Raw genomic sequence first — 24374 nt, forward strand, 5'->3', positions numbered from 1 at the left:
TGCCTTTTTCACTGTGTTATGTGACAATTTGCATCTTCTTTTTTCTCTGATAATCTTCATAAGCCTTTTTCATCCAGGTTAATATTCCAAATAAGGTTCATGCAGCGTACTTGGAAGGTCATGTTCCGAACTACATATGGAAGGTAAATGCATGTGTGATGATGACTGCACTCACAGGTGCACACTTTATGTGCTATTTTATTAGAACTTATACACTTTTATGCTCATGAAGATTGCTCATTTAAAGGTAGGGTAGATTCTATCTGCTTCCGTGTCCATCTCAGATGATGACTGCATTTCACACTGTATGAGTGCATTACTTCATGAATAGTAAATAGTTTTGACTTTTGAGTTAGGCAACTAATTCTTAAGAGGTTCTGTGTATCTTTCGTTTTATGATCAATAAATTCCTCTTTCCTTGCTCTCAAAAGAAAATCTTAAGAGGGTCTGTCATAGTTAAAACTAATGAGACGTGATAATTGATCTGGATCCAGATTCAAGTCCTTTTATACAACAACAACAACAACTACGCCTTCATCCCAAAACAATTGGGGTCGGCGATATGAACCAAAAAAGAAAATCATTCGGGGTCTTCCACATGAATCCTTCTCCAATCATTTCTATCCAATGCCATGTCCTCGGTGAGGTTCAAAGCATTCATATCCTTTCCTATCACCTCCATCCACGTCTTCCTAGGCCTACCCCGACCTCTTTTAACTAATATATTTTCCCATTTCTCCATCCTTCTAACTAGAGCATCATTAGGCCTTCGCCGAATATGTCCAAACCACCGTAAACGATTCTCTCTCATCTTATTTTCAATGGGTGCAACGCCTACCTTCCTACGTATCTCCTCATTCTGAATCTTATCTTTTATTGTATTTCCACACATCCATCTCAGAATACGCATCTCAACTACACTCATTTTTTGAATATGATGTCTCTTGGCAGCCCAACATTCTGTACCATATAGTAAAGCGGGCCTAATAGTCGTCCTATAAAATTTTCCTTCAACCACAATGGCATTCTACGATCGCACAACACTTCAGTTGCACTTTTCCATTTCATCCACCCAACCTTTATCCTATGATTTACATCTCCATCAATTTCTCCATACTTTTGAATGATAGATCCCAAATATTTGAAACAATCATCCACCGGTATTTCTTGCTCACCAAGCTTCACTACACTCCCATCACTACTTCGTTGCTTACTAAACCGACATTCCATGTATTTTGTCTTACTCTTACTCAACTTAAAACCTCTTGCTTCCAATGTTTGTCTCTATAATTCTAACTTAGCATTAACCCCAACTCTAGACTCATCAATCAAAACAATATCATCAGCAAACAACATACACCACAACATACATAAAGTCCTTTTATGTATTTTATAATATTTTATGTTCCCTGTTTTACCCCTTAGTTAACTATTGTGTTTTATATTAATGTAAGGGATAGTCTTGTACTCGTACACAAAAATCAGTTACCTTTTATGTAATATCTCGCAATTTTCCTCTATTTTTTTATTATTTAAATAATTAAAATTTTTATGCCTGAAATTTAAAAATAATATAATATATATATATATATATTATATATATTAATATATATGGGCTGATGTCAAATGGATCTGGACATGGTCTAGGATCCATTGACCGAGACCTATATATATATAGGGGCTGACATCAATATGGGACATGGTCTAGGATCCATTGACTAAGACCTATATATGTATATATATTACATATATAGGGGCTGAAATCTATATGGATCTGGATATGGGTCATGGGTCTAGCCAAGACCCATAGTCCATCTATAAATAGGATAAAAAATCTTTAAAATAAATAGCAATTTAAAACTTTAACTAAAGAAAAAAAATATATTTAAAGAGATAAGCTTGGGAAATAGTTCTATTATGAATAGAACTCTATCCCAAGAGGGGCGTCACCTCCTAGAGGAGCCCCTCTTGTATTATAAAAAGAGAGGCATAGCCTCTCTCTAAAAAACGTCTAAGGAGAGAGAGAGAGAGAGAGAGGCGTCATCTTCTCCAAGGCTTCTCCTTCTCCGTCATCTTCTTCAACTTTTTCTTTTCCGCAGTCGTGAGCAAAGGTACGGGTTCTCTTTTTCTGATAGAACAAGGATTTTGACATGAGCCAAATCGCACGGGCTTAAGAGAATTCGAGTCTGCATTTTTCTGTTTTTGAACAGAAAACACAACAGGTATATATAGATATATGCCTGCATTTTCCTGTTCTTGAATAGGATACGCAACACACACACACACACACACACACTATATATATATATATATATATATATATATATATATATATATATATATATATATATATATATATATATATAACCTGTTTTTTTTTTTTTTCGTTTCTAAACATATATGATTTTTTGCAGTCTTAAAAATATGTATATGACTGTTTTTCCTGCGTTTCTGGACAGATATTCATGTCTGCAATTTTCTGCGTTCTTGATCATGAATATGCCTGCGAAATTTCTATATACATGTCTGTTTTCTGCATGAATAAACTTGTTATTTTCTGCGTTTTTTATCATGAACATGCCTAAATTTTTTTATATTCAATCTGCAATTTTTCTGCAAGTATAAACTTGTATTTTTCTGCATTCTTGAACAAGATTCACAATACGTGTATATATATATATATATATATATATATATATATATATATATATATATATATATATATATATATATATATATCAGTCTGCCATGTGGTTTGTTTCACAACTTTAATACATGCATAGCAGACTATGTTTTTTATTGGGTTTGCAGCATTGATATATATATATATATATATATATATATATATATATATATATATATATATCTGCAAATATGGACTGTTTCGCAGCTTTAATATATACATATCAGACTGTGTTTTTTATTGAGTTTGCAACACTAATATATATGTGTATATCAGTCTGCAAATCTGAAATGTTTCATAGCTTTAATAAATACATATCAAACTGCATTTTTTATTGAGTTTGCAGCACTGATATATATGTGTATATCAGTCTGCAAATTTGAACTGTTTCACAACTTTAATACATACACATCAGACTATTTTTTATTGAGTTTCCAGCACTGATATACATGTATATCAGTCTGCAAATCTGTACTGTTTTGCAACTTTAATACATACATATCAGTCTGCATTTTCTATTAGCCCTAATATATACATATATGCAGACTGGACTATGTTCGTAGCCTTAATATCAGTATGTGATCTTAAATGTATTCACAACTCATATATATATATACATATATCAGTCTGCAATCTTGATAGTGGATGCAACATGCATATATATGTCTGTCTGCGATCTTATTAGTAATCGCAGCACGAATATATGTGTCTGTAAATCTTATTTTTTTTTGTTTGCAGCAGGAATGTATATATGTCTTAAATTTTGGTTATTGTTCGCAGCACATACATATGTATATCTGTCTGCCACCTGGTTAGAGTTTGCAACATATATATATATATATATATATATATATATATATATATATATATATATATATATATATATATATATATGTCTGCAATTTTTGATAATGATCTCGGCACATGCATATATAGCTGTCTACGATTTTGAGAATGTTCATATATATATATATATATATGTATATATAGCTGTCTGCGATATTTACAACGTTCGCTGCATAAATATATATGCCTGCGATCTTGAGAGTATATATATGTTGCTGTCTGTAAAATTGACAACACTTGCTGCAGAAATATATATATACACGTCTGCGATCTAAGTATATCATGGACAATTATTCAATCTGTGAATTTTTAACTGTTTTGAGTTCTCTAACAGTACGGTAGGACTGTTATACATGGTTCAATATGCATTCATTAAATTGCCGTGATTGTACTATGAATTGTATTATGAACATGAAAAGTTGATTATTTATGAGTGTTTCATGTTTACTGGAAAATTTTGCAATGCTATTTGATTGTGGTAATGTCTGAATCACTGATGGGTCTTTTGCAAAGCAGAATTTTTTTTTTTAAAAATTTCGCAGCCCTGACAGACAGCTGCTGTCAGCAGATTTTTTTTTAAAAAAAAATCGCAGCCCTGACAGACAGCAGCTGTCAGCAACTGACAGACAGCTGCTGTTAGCAGATTTTTTTTAAAAAAAAATTTCGCAGCCCATTTCATAGGGCAATTTTTTTTTTAAAAAAAAATCCAAAAAAAAATGAACCTAAATGATCCTGGGTGCGGTCAACGCACCCAAGATCGGGTTGACCACACCCGGTGCCGCACCCGCACCCGCGTCGAGTCGCGTCGACGCGGGTGCGACACCCTGCTAGCCGAATCCCTGTGACATAGGTGTGCATTTGTTGTCCTCAAGAACCCGATGTGTGGTTTGTGTTCCTAGTGACGGTTGTAGGGAGTTTCACCCACTTTGCCTGGAGGTGTTGTTGTTGACTCAACTGTAGTTATTGGTATACCAAAAAAGTGGCCTCAATGGATGTGGATTTTCTTGATGTCTCAACATTAGGTGAGGATTCCTAATGTTCGGATTGATGGTGTGAATTTCAGATATCGGTCGAGGAACATTGGGAATCATGTAGTGTGGTTTGAGCAACCCTTCTTTCTCCTACCCTATCTCTTCCTCTCTTCCTCATCTCTGGTGACACAGATATGGCATCAGAGAGCATTCGGTCTTGATCTATTCATTAAGGTGAGTTTTAAAAGTATTGGATACTCTCTTTTCTCCATCTTCCTTCTTTACTTTCTTCTTTCTTGGTTCCCCTTTCTTGAAAAACCCTAAATCAGACCTTGTGCCTGAATTTGTTTTCTTTTGATCTTGCTGGACCTCTATTCTGAAAGTTTTTCTGTGTAACATCTTTATAATGCTGTGATTCTTACCGCATATTTGTCTTTTTCTTTAATGCCCTATTTTCTCCTCTTTGTTTCTTTTTTCAAGCTTTCTTTATTAAAACCCTTTTCTTAGATTAAACTTGATTGTTGCTATTCATTTCTTTAATTTCGTTACGGTTTCTGATTTGAAGAAAAAAAATGCAAACCTTTAGATAGAATGTTGTTGGGTCAAAATGGGTATATAAAATCAAGTATAAACCAAATGACAACATAGAAAGGTATAAAGCTTGGCTTGTAGTAAAGGGGTTCACTCAGGAGCATAGGCTGGTTTATGAGTAAACTTTTAGTCTAATGGTGAAAATGAGAATAATTCGAGTTATTGATCATGATTGGATTTTAAGTCAATTGGATATTAAAAATGCATTTTTGCATGAGAACTTCAAAGATCCCAATAGTTATGTATGGAAGTTGAATAGAGCAATATATGGCCTAAAACAAGCTTTCAAATTGTGGTTCGAGAGTTTTTCTCTTGAAATCTAAAAGCATAGTTTCTATAGATCTCATATTTGTCATTCACTATTTATTTATGTGGATGACATAATAATTGCAAAAATTCAGAGGAACCCATTGCTGAAGTTAAGCCTTTGAGTCACAAATTCAAAATGAAAGACCTAGAGAGGCTGAAATACTTCCTAGTAGTGGAGGTTGATAGGAAAAAGGACACTTTAATATTGACTCAACACAAGTATATCATTGATCTTCTCAATAAGGCTAATATGAGCGATTGCAACCATTGTTAACACCTAGCCCATTGCATAAAAAACTCAGTTGTGATGGGGGAGAAGCATGTGATGATCTTACAATACAAAAGTGTTGTAGGTATGTTTTAATACCTTACATTCACTCGGTCTGATGTTGTCTATGCTGTGAATCAAGTTTTGTTGTAACACCTCAAAATCCTGAACTTGTAACTTTTAGGAAAAATTTGAAAAGTTTTGTAATCATTCATTTTTTAGAGTTTTAAAATGGCAGTTCAGCGAAAAATAGTATTTGAAATAACAAGCCGACAGACCTTGGGCGTATTACGGCGAACCTTCCTTTACGCAATGGATTTGTATCTCCATACAATCGTTGAAACCATATTAATTCAAAATGAGGTTTTTAATAATTTAGAGTTCATACAAAAGCGAAATTTCTTGAGAAAACCCTTATACAAAATTTACAAAACAGAAGACGTGTTCATGAACAAAATGCTAGAGAAACAATGAGATTTTGATATCATCGTGCCATCACCTGTCGTTCCAACCTAATCATCACCTGTACCCATGAAACGAGTCAGATTGATAAAAATCTGGTAGGTGCATAGATATAACAATTTAGAACACGACTAACACATGCATTGTTCATTTCATGATATGCAATTCAACATAAGGAAAATGAACATGATAACCTTGTTTCAATATTAACTGTCCTGAGGGTACGTACAGGAGAAATGTAGAAACAACTGACACTGCTCGGGGGTTTGTTATTCTCTATGTTTTGATACCCCGGACAACTAGCTGAGTCCGTTCTAGAGGAGACGACCAGTGACTGAGAGAGAATTCCCTAGAGGCATTTGTGGCAAGGGATGCATCCAATTTTTGCAGAAGTCCATGAGATCTACCACATAGGATAATTTTTGATAGTTCCGTCCCCTAACTCCAATGACTGAGGACACCAAGTCAATTGCTACTCGAGGAGCGTAGTTGTTAACAACCTGTCCATCAGAGTTTTTTTATGATCCCATCATCTCTCTTGATGGAACCAAAGAGACGAATGAGTATGTTAAGTTCTATTTTAACTGATAACCCATTTTACATGCTCTGGTCTTTCAAACCAACTCGAGCATCTTGCCTGTGAAGGCGATTATCACCATTTATGTGATTTTCATGTTATCATTGTGCATTTGCACGCTATAAGATTACCATAAACCTCTCATCCAATCATCGTAATACTAACATGCCGTGCATGTTTGATAGTACTGTTACAATGAGAGGGGTATCAGTTTCTTAGAAGAAAACCCCAACATTATTTTGAAATCTCAAAGTCCCGTACTCTAGGCCGGGGATATCTGAGTCATTTGGATATCAAAACCAAGGACCGTATATACCGCTTAGGGCTATGCAGGGTTGAGAGAAAGACTTGGTTGCGAATATGCAACCGCCAAATATTCGTTTTTGCTTTTCAAAACAACAAATATTACGAGCTTTGAAATCTCGCATGTGAAATCTCCTTTTTCTTTAAAGATTTGGTGAGCATGCGCAAATTTGCGTCTTTAAATGCAAGCGTAATGCAAGGTAGGCAGGAGTACGCAAAACTGTGTACCTTACAAAGCTATATATATAATACATATATATCAAAATATAAGCCTGTGCACATTACAGTGTGACAGTGATGTAAATGACATAAAGCAAGACTCGATGTGCGAAACCACACATCGAGCTAAATAAACTACGTAAGCGATGCACGATGTACGTACCCATACATCGTCTAAATAGATTGCATAAGCAGTGCACGATGTACGAAACTATACATCGGCTAAATAAATTGCATAAGCAGTAGCCTGTGCACGTAACAACGCGACGACAAGTAAATGACATAAAACAAGACTCGATGTGCGAAACCACACATCAAGCTAAATAATTTGCATAAGCGATGCTAGTGTACGAAATCATATCGCGGTTAAATAAATTGCGTAAGCAGTAGCCTGGGCACGTAACAATGCTGTGGTAAAGTAAATGACATAAAGGAAGACTCGATGTGCAAAACCACATATCGAGCTAAATAAACTATGTAAGCGATGCACGATGTACGATGTACGCAACCATACATTGGCTAAATAAATTGCGTAAGCAATAGCCTGTGCACGTAACAACAAGACGACAAAGTAAATGACATAAATTTTAAATGGTCAAGAATACGCAAAATTGTGTTCTTGAGTTAAAAGCATATATATATATATATGTATATACGTATACATATATGTTAGAAGTGTTATGCCATTTGTCCTTGTATGCAACTTTTTTCTACCATCGGAGATGGTCGGATTCAGTGACGATTCCGAGCGTAGGTTATCAAGGGTTTGTGCCTTGGTGCACGTGCTGCGTCCATTGCGTCGATGGGGTGCGCTAAAAGATATTTTGTTGTGCTGCGAAAGAAATGATGAAATCTTTTTAATTTTGTTGAAGTAAGCAATGCTTGCGTCGCAGGGGTCGAACCTGAACCTAGTTCGAGCCAATCGGGCTAAGTTGGGCTCATGTTAAGGGTGGACCGAGCTGAGCTTAGCTCGGTTGTGTCCGACCAGCAGAAGGTGGAGACCAAGCTCAATTTGGTTGGGCCTTCACAGTATGGCTGGGCTACTACCGCAGACAGTGGCCAACCCACAGTTGGGTAGGCCACAACCGAGCCAGGCTCGGTTCCTAGGCAAACGGAAAAACAAAGGGGAGAGGGCAGGAGGGGTGTCGCCCCTTTCTGCCCTCAAAGGAAACAGGGAGGCAGGAGGGACATCGCCCCTCCTCTGCCTCGGTTTATAGGGAGACGAGAGAGGAGGGAGGAGGGGCAACGTCCCTCCTCTACCTCGATTTATAAAGAGAGAGAGAGAGGCGCGTACCTCAGGGAGGTGGCAGCAACTCCAATTTTTAGCAGAAAGGGGGTCGAGCAAAGAGAGAGAGGGTTCCAGGAAATCGGGAGGGTTGAGGGGGGGAGAGATAGGAGAGTGCAAGGGGGTTTCCTCTTTTTGTAAAGAGAACCCCCTCTCCCTACTGGGGTTTAAATAGCCCACGCAGTGTGTGGGCCCGGAACCGGATCCGGGTTGGATCCAACTTGGATCCATTTTTTTTTCTAAAAAAACTTGGATCTTACATTCGTATTTCATGCATTGTCCACGAACAATTCATATTAAAGCTGTTAAAAGAATTCTTAGATATTTAAAAGGTACCCTTGGAAATGGACTTTGCTATAAGAAAATGGATAGAAGTGAAGCCATGCTCACTATAATGGCTTTCTCAGATGTAGATTAGGCTGGCAATCCAGATGAACCAAGGTCAGTTTTAGGGTATTATGTTTTTATGTAGAAATCTTGTTTCATGGAGCAACAAGAAACAAAAAGCAATCACCCGTTTCAACACAGAGGATGTGTACCGAGCTATGGCTGCAGCTTCATCAGCTTGGATTATATACTTGTTGATTGATCTAAATCACTAGACAACCAATTTCATTTTATTTTGCGATAATCAAAGTGCGATTAAGATTCCTTTTAATCCAGTTCAAAATGGAAGAACAAAGCATATTGAGATAAACCAACATTTCATGAGTAAGATAGAAAATGGTGAAATCAAAGCTAAGTTTATTAGAACAAAAGATAAAGTGGCAGACATGTTCACAAAGAGACTGAGCAAACAATGATTTTGGTATTTGAAAAGCAGGTTGTCCATGATTCTCACCATGTACAACTTGAGACGTGATAATGGATGTGGATCGAGATTCACATCCTTTTATGCATTTTATAATATTATATGTTTTCTGTTTTACCCCTTAGTTAAATATTGTGTTGTATATTAATGTAAGGGGACAAAAATCAGTTACTATTTATTAAAATAGAATCCCACACGTCCCACATTGGGAATCATTTAGTGTGGTTTGAGCAGCCTTTCTTGCTCCTACTCTATCTCTTCTCCTCCTCCTCCTCTTCTCTGGTAACTTAGATATGAAATTACAAAAACTGCCTTTGGGAAATTGATTTGGAATCTCATGCAAATGAGAGAATGAATCTCATTTGCACAACTAACCAAACATGTGATTTGGAATCTCATGCAAATGAGAGAATGAATCTCATTTGCACAGATAACCAAACACGTGATTTGGAATCTCATACAAATAAGAAACATAATGTGATTTGAAATTACATATAAAGTGACTCATGTGATTCCATATCACATGTGTTAGAATACAGATCGGATATGGATCCAGTAGAGGATCCATATAGTCCACGTGTATGTTATATTGTAATGTAATATACATTTCTAACACAGGGTAGTTTTGTCATTATAAAAGATTTGTAAAACCTATTTTATCTTAATGAGGTTTAGTGCAGCCATCGTGAATTCAGAGTGGCTGCCGATTCCAAGAAAAGAACGTGCTCTCTTCTCTCTCCTCTCCCCTTCCATTCCTTCTCGGTTTTCAGGACAAAGTCTGCCAACCAAAGACAGTTTTATCATGGTATCAGAGCAGTGCAGGTTCTGGGCGTGAAGAAAAGTTGTCAAGCCTGTGCTCCATCAACGTGAAAAGTCGACAGTTCACGTTACCTTCATCTTTCTTTTCCCTTATGTTATTTTTATTCTCTTAAGTGAGTCTCTTTATGGCAGATCTGAAATCTTTTCAGATATGCTATCATCTTACTTCCATTCTCTCTTAGTGAGTTTATCTGTCGCAGATCTAAAACCTTTTCAGATCTGCTATCGTCCCTTCTTAAATCGAATTCTCTTCCACCCTCATAAAGCCGAGTTCTGCTACCGTATCTTGTTAAGTTGAGTTCCTTTCAGTTTCATAAAGCCGAGTTTTTTTTCTCTCTGTTTCATTCCCATATCACGTTGCTGCTGGTTTCTGATTCTCTTCTCCATCATTTCTGGTTTCTCAGTTTCATTCTCTATCGTTTCAAAAACATCTCGTTACTGCTAGTCTGAAATCTGCCTGTCACACTTGCCTATTCTCATTCATCTTATATTAATTTTCTGTCAGTCCTTCATTTTAGTTTCAGCCACACTAGTTTTTATTTTATTTTAGTTTCAGTCACTAGTGTCTTTCGGTTGTCAAACAGTCTATCAATGGATACTTCAGGTAATTCAGGTCTTTCTTCTAACTTCCTGGGACTAGTCTCGGAAAAGCTAACGACCAACAATTATCTGACTTGGAAAAGGCAAATTGCTCATTTTATTCGAAGTCAAGACCTTTCAGGCCACTTGGATGACTCCACTCCAGTGCCTCCAGAATTTATCACAACCGAAGCCAAAGAGGATGGAGGATTGCCGAATATTATTCGCAATTCTGCATTTGTTACTTGGATGAAGCGCGATCAGGCCCTTGTCGCGTACATCACTTCCACATTGTCACAAGAAGTATTGATTTCCATTTTTGATGATTGCACATCTAAAGTTTTGCGAGAGGATTTAGCTCAGACCTACTCTCAGATATCAGAGGCTAAAGTGCTGTTTCTTAAACGCGAATTTCAGATGTTAAGAAAGGGGGCAATGAACATTATTGAATTCTTAAATCAAGTCAAAAGCATCACAGATCAATTAACCATGGTTGGATATCCAGTGTCAGATAAAGAGAAGGTGCAACAGACACTGAATGCCTTGGGATCAGAGTATCATGTTCTTGTGACCTCTTTATTATGCTTGCCTACGTTACTCAACTTTGAGAAATTACGTGCCAAACTCTTTCAGTACGAGATGACTCTGAAAAGCATGTCTGATACTTCAGCAGGACAATCATCTACGCATGAGGTTCTTGCCACAGGGATGATGGTTGATCGTGCACGAGGAGGACATGATAGAGGCAAGGGAACTCCCCTCCAGGGTGGATGTGGGTTACTACCTACACCAAATTCCACAGTCAGTTTTTTAAAGAATGTTCCCACATGCTATCAGTGTAATAAACGAGGTCACATTAAAGCTAACTGCTGGTTCAACCCACAAAACCAGAATAGAGCGCAAAATAATAGAAATGTTGCTACATCAGGAACTACATGTACATTTCGGGTCAGTGATGATGCTAAGGATCTTCTCTTATCTGCGATGGCAAACTTGAACCTGAAACAGAATGATGATGGAATATGGTATGTTGACTCTGGGGCAGCAGCTCATGTCACTGGCAATGCAGGTAAGTTCTCTACTTTGGTTCCCTATTTTGGTAAATCTAATATTGTAACTGGAGATGAGACTCATCACCCTATTTCAAATATAGGCAACATCCTCATTCCTTTGTCTGAGTCATCTATTTCTTTATCTGATGTTGTTCATGTACCAAATATAAAGAAAAATATTGTCTTTGTTTCTAAACTTGTTGACTCTACGAATTCATCTGTGAAATTTACTCCTATTTCTGTCTTTGTCAAGGATCTTCAAACGAAGGAGATGTTCGCTAAAGGAGAGCGACGTGAAAACATGTATGTCTTCAATGAAGATCCAGCCTTCAGTGTCTTGAAGCCCAAGTCTGATCATGTCTCTAAAAACGTCCTAAGTATATCCAAATGTAATAAGCCAGACCTCTGTCATTCTCGTCTTGGTCATTGTAGTCAAGTCTTTATTGAAAAGTTAGTGTCCAATGGTTTTCTCTCAGAGTTTGTTTCACCTTCATTAAAGGATAAAATGTGTCCCAGTTGTCAAGTTTGCAAGAGTCATGTACTTCCTTTTCATCAAATAAATAAAAGAGCCTCTATGCCTTTTGAGATAATATGTTCTGATGTTTGGGGACCAACTCCCAATCCTTTCTCTTCTGGAAGTAAATATTATGTATCTTTTATTGACAATTTCTCTCGTTTTACCTGGATATTCTTCATGAAACACAAATCAGAGGTCTTTCTTATTTTCCATCACTTTCATGCCTATGTTAAAAATCAATTCTCTCACAGCATTCAAATTCTCCAATGTGATGGAGGTGGTGAGTATTCCTCTAGAGAATTTTTAGATTTTCTCCAAGATAATGGGATACATCGTAGAGTTTCTTGCCCGTACACTCCACAACAAAATGAAATTGCTGAACGTAAACACAAACATAATGTGGAAAGTGCAATGAGTATGATGCATGGTTGTAACTTGCCCATCAGTCTTTTTGGTAAATCGTCTTCCTATGCCTATCCTTGAAAATCAGTCTCCCTATTATGTTCTCTTTGGTGTACACCCTGATTATGATGAGTTACGAGTTTTTGGGTGCACATGTTATGTACATATTGACAAATCCATGAGAACTAAATTTCAGGACAAAGCCTCTATATGCCAATTTGTAGGTTATGCAGATGAACACAAGGGGTACAAGTACTATGACCCTGCCAATAAGAAAAATCAGAATTTTCAGAAATGTTTTTGATGAAAATAGCTTTTTGGAGAATAAAGTCAACCATAGTCGTCAACATGGTGACACAACAGATAATTGGTATGATCCATGACTCAGTGTTGAACTTATTTCACATGCTGCTGAACATACCACTTTGGATCCTGAAAGCATACATGATGAGACAACTTCAGATAAGGTATCAGAAACAGAATATCTGAGATACAAAGGAAATGTCTACACCAGAAGACCCAGAGAGCAAACATATGCACCTGTTGGAGAACACATGACATTATCCAGTAACAGAGAGGCGCCAAGAAGATCAAGCAGGATAAGGCATCCTATTGAAAAATGGGTGAGTTATGATAACTTCTCTATGGATTTTCAGATCTTTCTATCCAAGATTGAAAAGCATGAGGAACCACTTGGGTTTTGTCAAGCTGTTCAATCTAACAAATGGATTGAAGCGATGAATGAGGAGATAGAGGCGCTTCATGAGTGTCGAACATGGGAGATAGTTGGTCGTCCCCCAGATAAAAATGTTGTTGGCTCGAAATGGGTGTATAAGATTAAGTATAAACCGGATGGTAGCATTGAACGATACAAGGCACGTCTTGTTGCCAAAGGTTTCACCCAAGAATATGGTCAAGATTACGATGAGACCTTCAACCCAGTGGTGAAAATGAGAACTATTCGTATTATCCTTGGCCTGGCTATTGAACATGGGTGGAGCCTTAGTCAGCTTGATGTTAAAAATGCATTTCTTCATGGGGATTTAAAAGAAGAGGTCTACATGGAGCAACCTCAAGGTTATGCAGAGGGAAACCCAAAAGAATATGTATATAAATTAACCAGAGCATTGTATGGTTTAAAGCAAGCCTCCATATCATGGTTTGAAAGCTTCTCCTTAGAGATTCAAAACCACGGTTTCATTCGTTCCCAACTCGATCATTCTTTATTCATATACAAGGATGGAACCACTATGGTTTTCTTATATATGTTGATGATATAGTAATCACTGGTAATGCTCCAGACCATATTCAACAAATTAAAGTTTTACTAAGTATGTGATTCAAGATGAAAGATATTGGAGAACTAAGATATTTTCTTGGTATAAAGGTGGACAGACAAGATGGAAAAATGTCATTAACTCAACACAAATACACTCTTGATCTTTTGGCCAAAGCAGGAATGACAGATTACAAACCTGTGCCTACATCCAGTGTTGTCAATAAAAAATTCAGCATTTGTGATGGTGAGTTGTATCCTGATGCAAGTAAGTATCGCAGTTTAGTGGGCATGTTACAGTATCTTACCTTTACTGGACCGGATATTGTATATTCTGTGAATCAAGTATCTCAGTTTATGCATGAACCAAAAACTGATCACATGGATGCCGTCAAATGTATTCTTCGCTATCTAAGAGGCACGGTGGGTGATGGACTCATATATGCTCAATCTTCATGGGTAACACCGAAACATGACATATTGGACTATACAGATGCAGACTGGGCAGGGGACCTAGATGAAAGGAGGTCTGTTTCAGGATACTGTGTTTTCATTGGAAGCAATCTTATTTCATGTAGTAGCAGAAAACAGAAAGCCGTGGCAAGATTTAGCACAGAGGCAGAATATAGATCTATGACAACTACCACAACAGAAGTAACCTGGATTAGGCATCTACTGACAGAGATGGGAGAGAGTATCTCAAGTTCAACCTTCATGTGTGATAATAGAAGTGCTATACAAATTGCGTTCAATCCTGTTCATCACAGTCGGACCAAACACATTGAGATTGACCAACATTTCATCAGACAAAAAGTAGCAGACAAAGAGATTGAACCGGTTTATGTGTCTTCAGACGACCAAGTTGCTGATATATTCACAAAGGGTCTCACAAGTAACCGTTTTTGGTATCTGAAGAACAAGTTGCACATGGTTCAATCCCATGCACAACTTGAGGGAGAGTGTTAGAATACAAATCAGATATGGATCCAGTAGAGGATCCATATAGTCCACGTGTATGTTATATTGTAATGTAATATACATTACTAACACAGGGTAGTTTTGTCATTGTAAAAGATTTGTAAAACCTATTTTATCTTAATGAAGTTTAGTGCAACCATCGTGAATTCAGAGTGGCTGCCGATTCCAAGAAAAGAACGTGCTCTCTTCTCTCTCCTCTCCCCTTCCATTCCTTCTCGGTTTTCAGGACAAAGTCTGCCAACCAAAGGCAGTTTTATCAACATGGTGGAATATGTGATTTGAAATCATATGACTTCAAATCACATTTGATTCCATCTCATGAATCACATGAGATGCAACCAAACATACCCTTAATGTTTCATAAAATTTTACGTAACAGGAAGTCCTATTACATTAAGTTATTTTAGTTAGCATCTGTTTTTTAAACCTGTTTTTTCACAAGAAAAAGACATTACATTATATATTCATGGATTGAAACTTAAAATAAGTTTTTTCCTGCATCTAAATATATGAAACAACAGGAAATGCTTCCAAACTGGTGGCCAATAATTTCTGGTTTGTAATATATTCTGAAATTTGTCACGTATTTATGATGGTTTATATTTTTTTTCTTGCATCAGTTTGTGTTTACTGTTACATATTTTTTGATAAATTAAAGTTCATATTTTTCTTGCAGTCCTTTATAACGCAGGATCCTGCTGACAGGGACCTACTAGTTAGAAGCCTTCATTCATTTGAGATTCCTGTCCTGAATTATGTGGAGGATGCAAACTCTCACAAAACACCTCCTGAAATTTGTGATAAGGTGTCTTTTTATATTATAGGTCTTGGCTTAATTTTAACATTCATTTAGCAAATTTCTTTTTTTTTTCCCTTTTTTTTGTTCCTTGAAATGTAGTCATGTTGGCAGATGAGTAAACTAGGGATTACTGCAAGGCTGGATCAAGTATTTGTCGCTCCTCATGCTGTGAAGGAGGTTCTGACTGGCCAATTTGGCTTGGAACACTCTGTAAGTCCACTTTGTTCATTGTCATTTATTTTTTCTTCTTTTCTTTTCTTCCCAACCAATATTTGTTGACAGATACAGGATACAAAACTAACCATTTCTTTTTTGGCTCAAATTCTAGCCTACAACTGAGGCAAACTCTGTAACTCAAATATAATTTTGTGATTTTGTAATACACAGTTTATTGGTTCCAGCAAGACTGATCAGAGGGCAGATGAAGTCCAACCATTAGGGATTTATGATCTTTGGACTCCTGAAAATCACTATCGCTGGACTGTTTCAAGATATGGTGGGCATGTATCGACAAATGTTGAGCCTGTGAATCCATCTCGCCTTTTTCTATGCAGTATGGTTCCAACTATATTATGCTACTGAATACTCCCCTTTCTCTTGCATTGCCACTTCTATATGTTGATGGAATTTTTGTGATGAATTTTTAAGATTTGGATGCTAGAGAAGTAGACAATCTCAAATCCAGGAAAAGAGAGTTGGAGGAGGCAATTGATGCTCTTGAAGAAAATTTGAAAACTTTACTCATGGAACAGAGACATTTTGAGAATGAAGCAGCAAAGCTTCACAAACTAAGGGTATGATAGGGCAGAAATGATATGTTAAATGCGATTTTTTAGCCTTGAATACTAGCATAACAGTAATATTGATCGCCTTTTCTTGGTTGTGGTTGTCTAAACTTTTAGGAAGAGATTGTTAACAATGTGAAGCTTGAGAAGAGAAAACGACGGGACATGGAAATCAGGCTAGGTAAATAATGCCACTGTATTCTTGTTTTCTTTTTTCTTGTATGTGGAATTAACAAATTATCTATTTATTGAAAGAGAAGTAAAGGTATTTTTATTCCATATCATGGAAATTTCTATACATTAGTTCTTTTTCTCTAATCATTTTTTTGACCTGGATGTAGATCAGAGGAGAAGGAATTTAGAGTCTTTGGAGGAGGAGGATGACCTTGAGACAATGACACAAAAACTCACTGATCAAGTATCTACATTGAATACCCAACGTTGTAAAAGAGGAGTTGAAATCAAGGTGAGATGGCTGTTAAAATATATGTATCAACACACACACACACACACACACACACATATATATATATATATATATATATATATATATATCTTCAAATGCACCATAATACCCGATAGTGGTATTATGGTCATTTCACACAATACCCGATAGGGGTACTTGTTTTTCTTCTTTTTTTATTTTCTGTATTTATTTTATTTTTTATTTTTTTTTATTTTCTTCTTTTTAAGACACTTAAGGGGCCCCACCACCATTGAGGGCTCCCAACGACTCTATTGGGAGCCCCCAAGTGGTCCCTTGATGCGGAGCAGGATCCGATTGGATCCATACCACATGACCCAGGCATGGTACGGACGCCCGATCCACCACGAGTGACAGACGATCAGACCCACATGACCGATCCAATCACAGGTACGGTGCCGCAATACAGGGACGTGCCCCTGCGTACTTACTCCAGGCGTGGAGCAGTTCGGACGTCACAGATCCAGCAACCGACTGAAGCCGACTCAGATCGCGACTCGGGTCCAAGGCTGGACCCGCGACCCGGATCCAACAACAGCCTTTTAAAAACCCTCTCCTAGGGTTTTGTGAGGCAGAGAAGATTGAATCTGGCAGCAACCGTATTTCCTTTCAGCAGTTCCTTGTTTTCGATTGCTTTTTCCCTACTGTTTGACAATTAGTCATTTCTTTATTTTTTTTGGGTGATTGCATTGTTCATTTTGGTATTTCATTGGAATAAAAGAAAGATCAGCACAACACCATCATTCTGAGTGATTGTTTCTCTTATTACTGCCCACTGCACGATCGTGAGGATCAAATCTGTTTCATCCAGCCAGTAGGCACTTCACAGTCAACCATCCCACTCCATTAAAGTGGTATCAGAGCCAACGCCTCATCCTTCATCAGCGATATGATTTCAGAGGTGAGGGGCGATCCGGCGACGGAAAACGAGCAGGAGGATGTCGGCAACGCAGACCCAATGCTGCGGATGATGGAAATGATGACGAAGATGCAGGAAAACATGTTGCGTATCAGTCGGGATGTGGCAAGCATATCACGGTGACTTGATGGGGTCAAAAATCAGGTCACAATGATCGAGTCGCCGACGGCACCACATACGACGTCTACACAACAAATGGATACGAGAGGGGGCGACAATGTTGTCGTCCTCGCTGAAGCTGTGGTTGTCGCTCCAACCCAACCAGTTCTTCAGTCTGCAGTGCCACCAGAAAACACGGGGAGGGAGCTACGCAGGGATGCCGGCCTCGTGATGCCCCACCCCGGGGTACTGACGTTGACCCGTGGCACGATTGCCACTCGAGTGGGGGAAGAAGGGCTCCTCAGCGGCAGTCTGGGTGCGCCGGCCTGGCACCGACCCACGCAGCAGGGGCTACAGGTCGGGCACAACCTGCGTGGCCCGATTGTGATGCCGGATCAGGGAGCCGGCGCGCCAACCTCAGCCCGGGCTGGGGTGGGTCTGTCAACCTTCCCAGCGCATGTGCACGGGAGTGCTGTTGCAGCCCATTCGCAGACTAAGGGGACTGAACCCTTGTGGATCGGACCTGACCCCTCAGGGTCTGGTCGAGAGCCCATACCCGGCTACCGAGGACCACCCTTTGGGTTCCCGGTGGCGGGTATGGGTCCAGCAGCCCCATACCCAGCTTGCCCAGTTGGGTTCGGTTTGCAGTTCACTCTGAATCCGACCCAACCCGTTATCTTTGAACCTCAAAATGGATCTTGTACCGACCCAAACTTGTATCGGACCCGGACGGAGCTCCAACTTGATTTTGAACCGGGTCAAAACCAGACCCATAATCATATGGATCATGGATCGAGTTTAAACCAAGCCTTTTACCCCCACAACTCTATCCCCGATCCAACCTATCCAAATCTGGGTCCGACGAATAGCTTAGGATTAGACCCGATCCATATTCAGTCGGGCGAATCACCCCAGTCCTATACCAACCCAACTCAATACCCGAACTCGCATCAACCCATTAACCCCTTACCGATCCAAAACCCAATACCTCACCCCATCCAACACCACTATCATAACCCAAACCCGTATTACCCCGTTCCTACCCACTTAGAGCCCGAGACCCAACAAACCCGTCCACCTTTAGTAGGACCTCCTTACATACCGGTGCAATAACGTCAGCTACAGATGGCCCCCACCCACGGGCAAATCAGACCGCGATAGAATCAGCAAGGACCTGCGCGACATGAGCATCGACCACCCATCAGTCGAGTTCGTCAGCACCAATATCCAGGCGAGCTGTACCACACAGAGGGCGATGATGCAGTATGGGACGACGACGCTTTCTGGAACGAGTATTCCGCAGGAATAGTGGAGACTCGTCAGCAGAGAGCACTAGAGCACCCCTCCACTTACGGGGTGAAGCTGGACCTTCCGGAGTTTGCGGGATGGTTCGATGCGGAGCAGTTCTTCGATTGGTCTTATGCCGTGCAGTTCTTCGACTACCACACTGTCGTGTCTCTCTAGCGTCTACTTGGCTGAGAGGCCTAGCACATACATGGTGGGTTGAGCTGTAAAGGTCAAGAGAGCGACAGGGACTAGAGCGCGTACAATCGTGGGAGGAGATGCAAAGATTGATGCAATCAAAGTTTGTGCCTTCAGATCATGCCGAGAGAGCCTACAAGGAGTACCTGACCCTGCGTCAAGGCACCCGAACTGTGGCGGAGTACACTGCTGAGTTCCATCGTCTTTCCCTACGTGTGCAGATCGAGGAAACCGCCCGTCAGCAGGTCACGAGGTACATTTCTGGTCTCCGTCCTGCTATTTTTGACGATTTTAGTTGTATCACAGTTGAGACATTAGATCAGATGAGCAGTTATGCCATGAACGTCGAAGAAAAGTTAAAAAGGAAGCAGGAATATAGGACCTCCCGTAGTAAAGAGTCTGGTCGACCTAAGTCAAGTTTCCCAACAAGGAGAGCAAACTCCCCTAGAAAGGAGGACTCAAAGCTTAGAGCAGACCTTAACAAACCTGACCAGTCAGGACCCACATACAATACCCGGTCCAAAGCCAAACCTAGTGAGTCGACCATTCGTTGTTTTAGGTGTCAGGAGTTAGGACATGTCGCGTCTAAGTGTCCCACTGTGAGCAAAAACACCCATCTCGTCGAAGGTATTGTAGAGTCAACATCTAAGAGTGAGAGTGAATCATTGGTTGAGGACGAGGATGAGAGGGAAGTCGTAGAGTTCGACGACAACATAGAGAATTTATTGTCCATTCGTCATGTTTTGACCGCACCCCGTGAGTTGACCCCTGCAAGATGGTTGCAGAACAACATTTTAGAACCCGGTGCAATTGTGAGGGTCATGCATGTGATGTTATTATCGACACTGGTGCGTGTGAGAATATGGTGGCCGAGAGTGTCGTATCTACCTTGAACCTGAAAACTGAGAAATTGTCCCAACCATACAAGATGACGTGGTTCAAGAAAGGAAACGAGGTTCCCATCACCCAACGTTGTTTAGTTGGTTCTCCATGGGGGAGCATTACCACGACGAGGTGTGGTGTGATGTAGCCCCCATGAGTGCGTGTCACATTCTTTTGGGTCGTCCTTGACAGTTTGATCGCAAAACAATTCACGATGGGCGCAAGAACACATACTCTTTTCTTTTTAAGGGTCGTAAAATAGTCCTTCTCCCTATTAAGGAGACCGGTTTTTCCACTGTGGATAAGCCTGAGCGAGTCCCTAAGCTCGCGGGCCTCTCATAGCGGTCCTTCTTGAGCCATTGTCATGAAGATGGCTATTGTTATGCCCTGATAGCCAAGCCGTTGATGAGTATGTCTTTGTCCGTTCCCGCGGACGTAGCCCCTCTTATTGAGGAATTTCACGACATTATGCTGGATGACCTGCCTAATGGTTTGCCTTCGATGAGGGTGGTCCAGCACACCATTGATTTTGTGCCGGGATCGAGTCTCCCTAACCTCCCCGCATATCGCATGAATCCATCCGAGCATGCTGAGTTGTTGAGACAGGTTCAAGAGTTACTGCAAAAGGGTTTTATTCGTGAGAGTGTAAACCCTTGCGCAGTTTCCGCCCTACTCACGCCTAAGAAAGATGGGTCCATGCGCATGTGTGTTGATAGTCGTGCGATCAATCGTATCACGGTCAAATACCGTTTTCCCATCCCTCGTTTGGACGATATATTTGATATGTTGTCTGGTGCTTCCATTTTCTCCAAGATAGATTTAAAAAGCGGGTATCACCAGATTCGTATCCGAGAGGGGATGAGTGAAAGACGGCATTCAAGACACGTGATGGGTTGTATAAGTGGTTAGTCATGCCATTTGGGTTATCTAATGCCCCAAGTACTTTCATGAACATGATGACCCAAGTGTTGCGTCCCTGTATAGGAAAGTTTGTCGTTGTGTATTTTGATGATATCTTAATTTATAGCTCGTCTTTGTCTGACCACTTGAGTCACCTGTGTCAGGTCCTAGAGATCTTAAGGAACGAAAAGTTGTACGTCAATGCCAAAAAGTGTGAATTTATGATGTCCAGTGTCATGTTCCTAGGTTTTATAGTGTCTTCCGATGGAGTTAAGGCAGATCCTGCGAAAGTCCGTGTGATCGTAGATTGGCCTACCCCAAAGACTATCAGAGAGATTCGTAGTTTCCACGGGTTAGCCACTTTCTACCGTCGTTTTGTGCAAAATTTTAGTACCCTCATGGCCCCTATCACAGAATGCCTAAAGGGTACTAGTTTTCATTGGACGCCTGCTGCGGAAAAGGCCTTTACGATCATCAAAGACAGAATGACTAGTGCCCCTATCTTAGCTCTTCCCGATTTCAATGCAGTCTTTGAGGTTGAGTGTGATGCCTCTAAAGTGGGAATTGGCGCTGTCTTGAGTCAGAACCGCCGACCTGTTGTGTTCTTTAGTGAGAAGCTGACTCAGGCCAGGTGCCAGTATTCCACTTATGACGTTGAATTTTATGTCGTTGTGCAAGCCCTTCGTTATTGGAGGCATTATCTCATTTATAAGGAGTTTGTCTTATACACGGATCATCAGGCATTAAAGTACCTGAATAGTCAAAAGAAGCTAAGTGCTCGTCATGCCAAGTGGGTTAGGTTCTTGCAAGAGTACACATTTACGATTCGCCATCAGTTCGGTACTCTGAATAGGGTGGCTGGCGCTCTTAGTAGGAAGAATAGCCTTCTGGTAATTATGTCAGTGCAGGTCATTGGGTTCGAGTAGTGCAAGGATCTGTACCCGCCAGACCCAGATTTCTGGCAGGTCTGGGAAAGGTGCCTTTCCCCTGGTAGCACAACTGACTCATGATTTACTATCCATAACGGTTACCTTTTTCGGGGTAATAAGTTATCTGTGTCTGCCTTCTCCCTTAGACTACAATTGATTTCCGAATTGCATGAAGGGGGACTAGCTGGGCATTTTGGACACGATAAGACGTTCGCACTGTTGGATGAACGGTACTTTTGACCCAAAATGCGTAAAGATGTCGTCAAGTTTGTTCAGAGTTGTCGAGTGTGTCAGGTGTCCAAGGGTTATCGCCAAAATAGTGGTCTGTATACTCCGTTGCCAATTCCTGAGCGACCTTGGGAGCATGTGTCCATGGATTTTATTGTGGGTCTTTCTAGAACCTCGTGTCGTTTTGATTCCATCTTAGTTGTAGTTGACAGGTTTTCCAAGATGGCTATCTTTATCCCATGTAAGCAGATCACTGACGCCTCGTTAGTAGGCTCGTACTACTTCAAGGACGTGACCCGTTTTCATGGATTGCCTCACACGATCACCTCGGATCGTGACTCCCGTTTTATAAACCATTTTTGGAAATCGTTATGGGCTTTGTTGAAGACCACACTCCAGTTCAGTAGTGCTTACCACCTTCAAACTGATGGCCAAACCAAAATGGTCAACCGAACCTTGGGAAACCTGTTACGAAGTCCAGTGGGGGAGAATGTCAAAACTTGGGACCTCGTTTTGCCTCAAGCCGAGTTCGCATATAACAATTCCATCAATCGGTCTACAGGAAAATCCCCGTTCCAAGTAGTTTATGGTCGGTCACCCACCCATGTCGTTGACCTAGCCCCTTTGTCCGATGTCCCAGATCCGACCCCAGACGCATTTGATGCCGTCGAATATATGCGTGATATCCACAGACAGGTCCGAGCCAAACTTGTTGAAAGCTACGAGGCCTACAAAGCTTTCGTAGATCAAAGTTGTCGCGATGTCCAGTTTCAAGTCGGTCAGCTAGTTTGGGTTTACTTGGGTCCCGAGCGTTTTTCCGTAGGCACCTATGGCAAGTTGATTCCTAAGAAGTATGGTCCTTTTAAGATCCTTCGACGTTTGGGTCTGAATGCCTACCTCCTTGAGCTGCCCGACGATCGGCACATTTCACCTATTTTCAACGTGTCTGATCTATATGCTTATTGTGGAGACAACAAGTCATCCGGGCCGACTTCTTCCCAACCAGGGGAGAATGATGCAGAGCAGGACCCGATTGGATCCATACCACATGACCCAGGCGTGGTACGGACGCCCGATCCACCACGAGTGATAGACGATCAGACCCACGTGGCCGATCCAATCGCATGTACGGTGCCGCGACGCAGGGACGTGCCCCTGCGTTCTTACTCCGGGCGTGGAGCAGTCCGGACGTCACAGATCCAGCAACCGACTGAAGCCGACTCGGATCGCGACTCGGGTCCAAGGTTGGACCCGCGACCCGGATCCAACAACAACCTTTTAAAAATCCTCTCCTAGGTTTTTGTGAGGCAAAGAAGATTGAATCTGGCAGCAACCGTATTTCCTTTCAGCAGTTCCTTGTTTTCGATTGCTTTTTCCCTACTGTTTGTCAGTTAGTCATTTTTTTATTTTTTTTTTGGTGATTGCATTGTTCATTTTGGTATTTCATTGTAATAAAAGAAAGATCAACACAACACCATCATTCTGGGTGACTGTTTCTCTTATTACTGCCCACTGCATGATCGTGAGGATCGAATCTGTTTCATCCAGCCAGTAGGCACTTCGCAGTCGACCATCTCACTGCATCATCCCTTGAGTGTATAAATAGGGGTACTCCCCCTTGTGTTCTTTCATGCTTTTGTGAGCTCCTTTTTAATAAAAAGAGTATTTATTTTATGTGTGTAGCCTTGTTACAAGGCCTTTCGTATTATTCCTTAGTGGATTTCTTCTTTGTGCGAAGTCCATTGTTGGACATTGTGAATGCATTTGCATTCTTGATTCTTCCGCATACTTCATTACATGGTATCAAAGCCATCCGATTCTTTCAAGGTGAAATCTTGTCTCTCTCTCCACTTCTTTTATATATATTCTCTTATTGAAGCAATGAAGACCAAGATTGACCTATCATTCAAGTTCAATGG

At 40.2% G+C, this 24374-nt stretch overlaps 1 protein-coding gene across 1 annotated transcript in view; it reads left to right on the top strand.

Annotated features, from left to right (window-relative positions):
• The window catches only part of SMC5 (structural maintenance of chromosomes 5), an 89161-nt gene that overhangs the window by 26703 nt on the left and 38084 nt on the right, over positions 1-24374 (top strand). Inside the window, exons 12-18 of the mRNA XM_090000038.1 lie at positions 78-143; positions 15625-15753; positions 15859-15957; positions 16135-16300; positions 16396-16541; positions 16650-16713; positions 16874-16998. Coding sequence (XP_089856164.1) covers positions 78-143; positions 15625-15753; positions 15859-15957; positions 16135-16300; positions 16396-16541; positions 16650-16713; positions 16874-16998 — 795 coding nt within the window. The remainder of the gene's footprint in view (positions 1-77; positions 144-15624; positions 15754-15858; positions 15958-16134; positions 16301-16395; positions 16542-16649; positions 16714-16873; positions 16999-24374) is intronic.

Source organism: Nuphar pumila, chromosome 3, assembly GCF_984573655.1.
Source record: "Nuphar pumila chromosome 3, dmNupPumi1.hap1.1, whole genome shotgun sequence".
Lineage (NCBI taxonomy): Eukaryota > Viridiplantae > Streptophyta > Magnoliopsida > Nymphaeales > Nymphaeaceae > Nuphar > Nuphar pumila.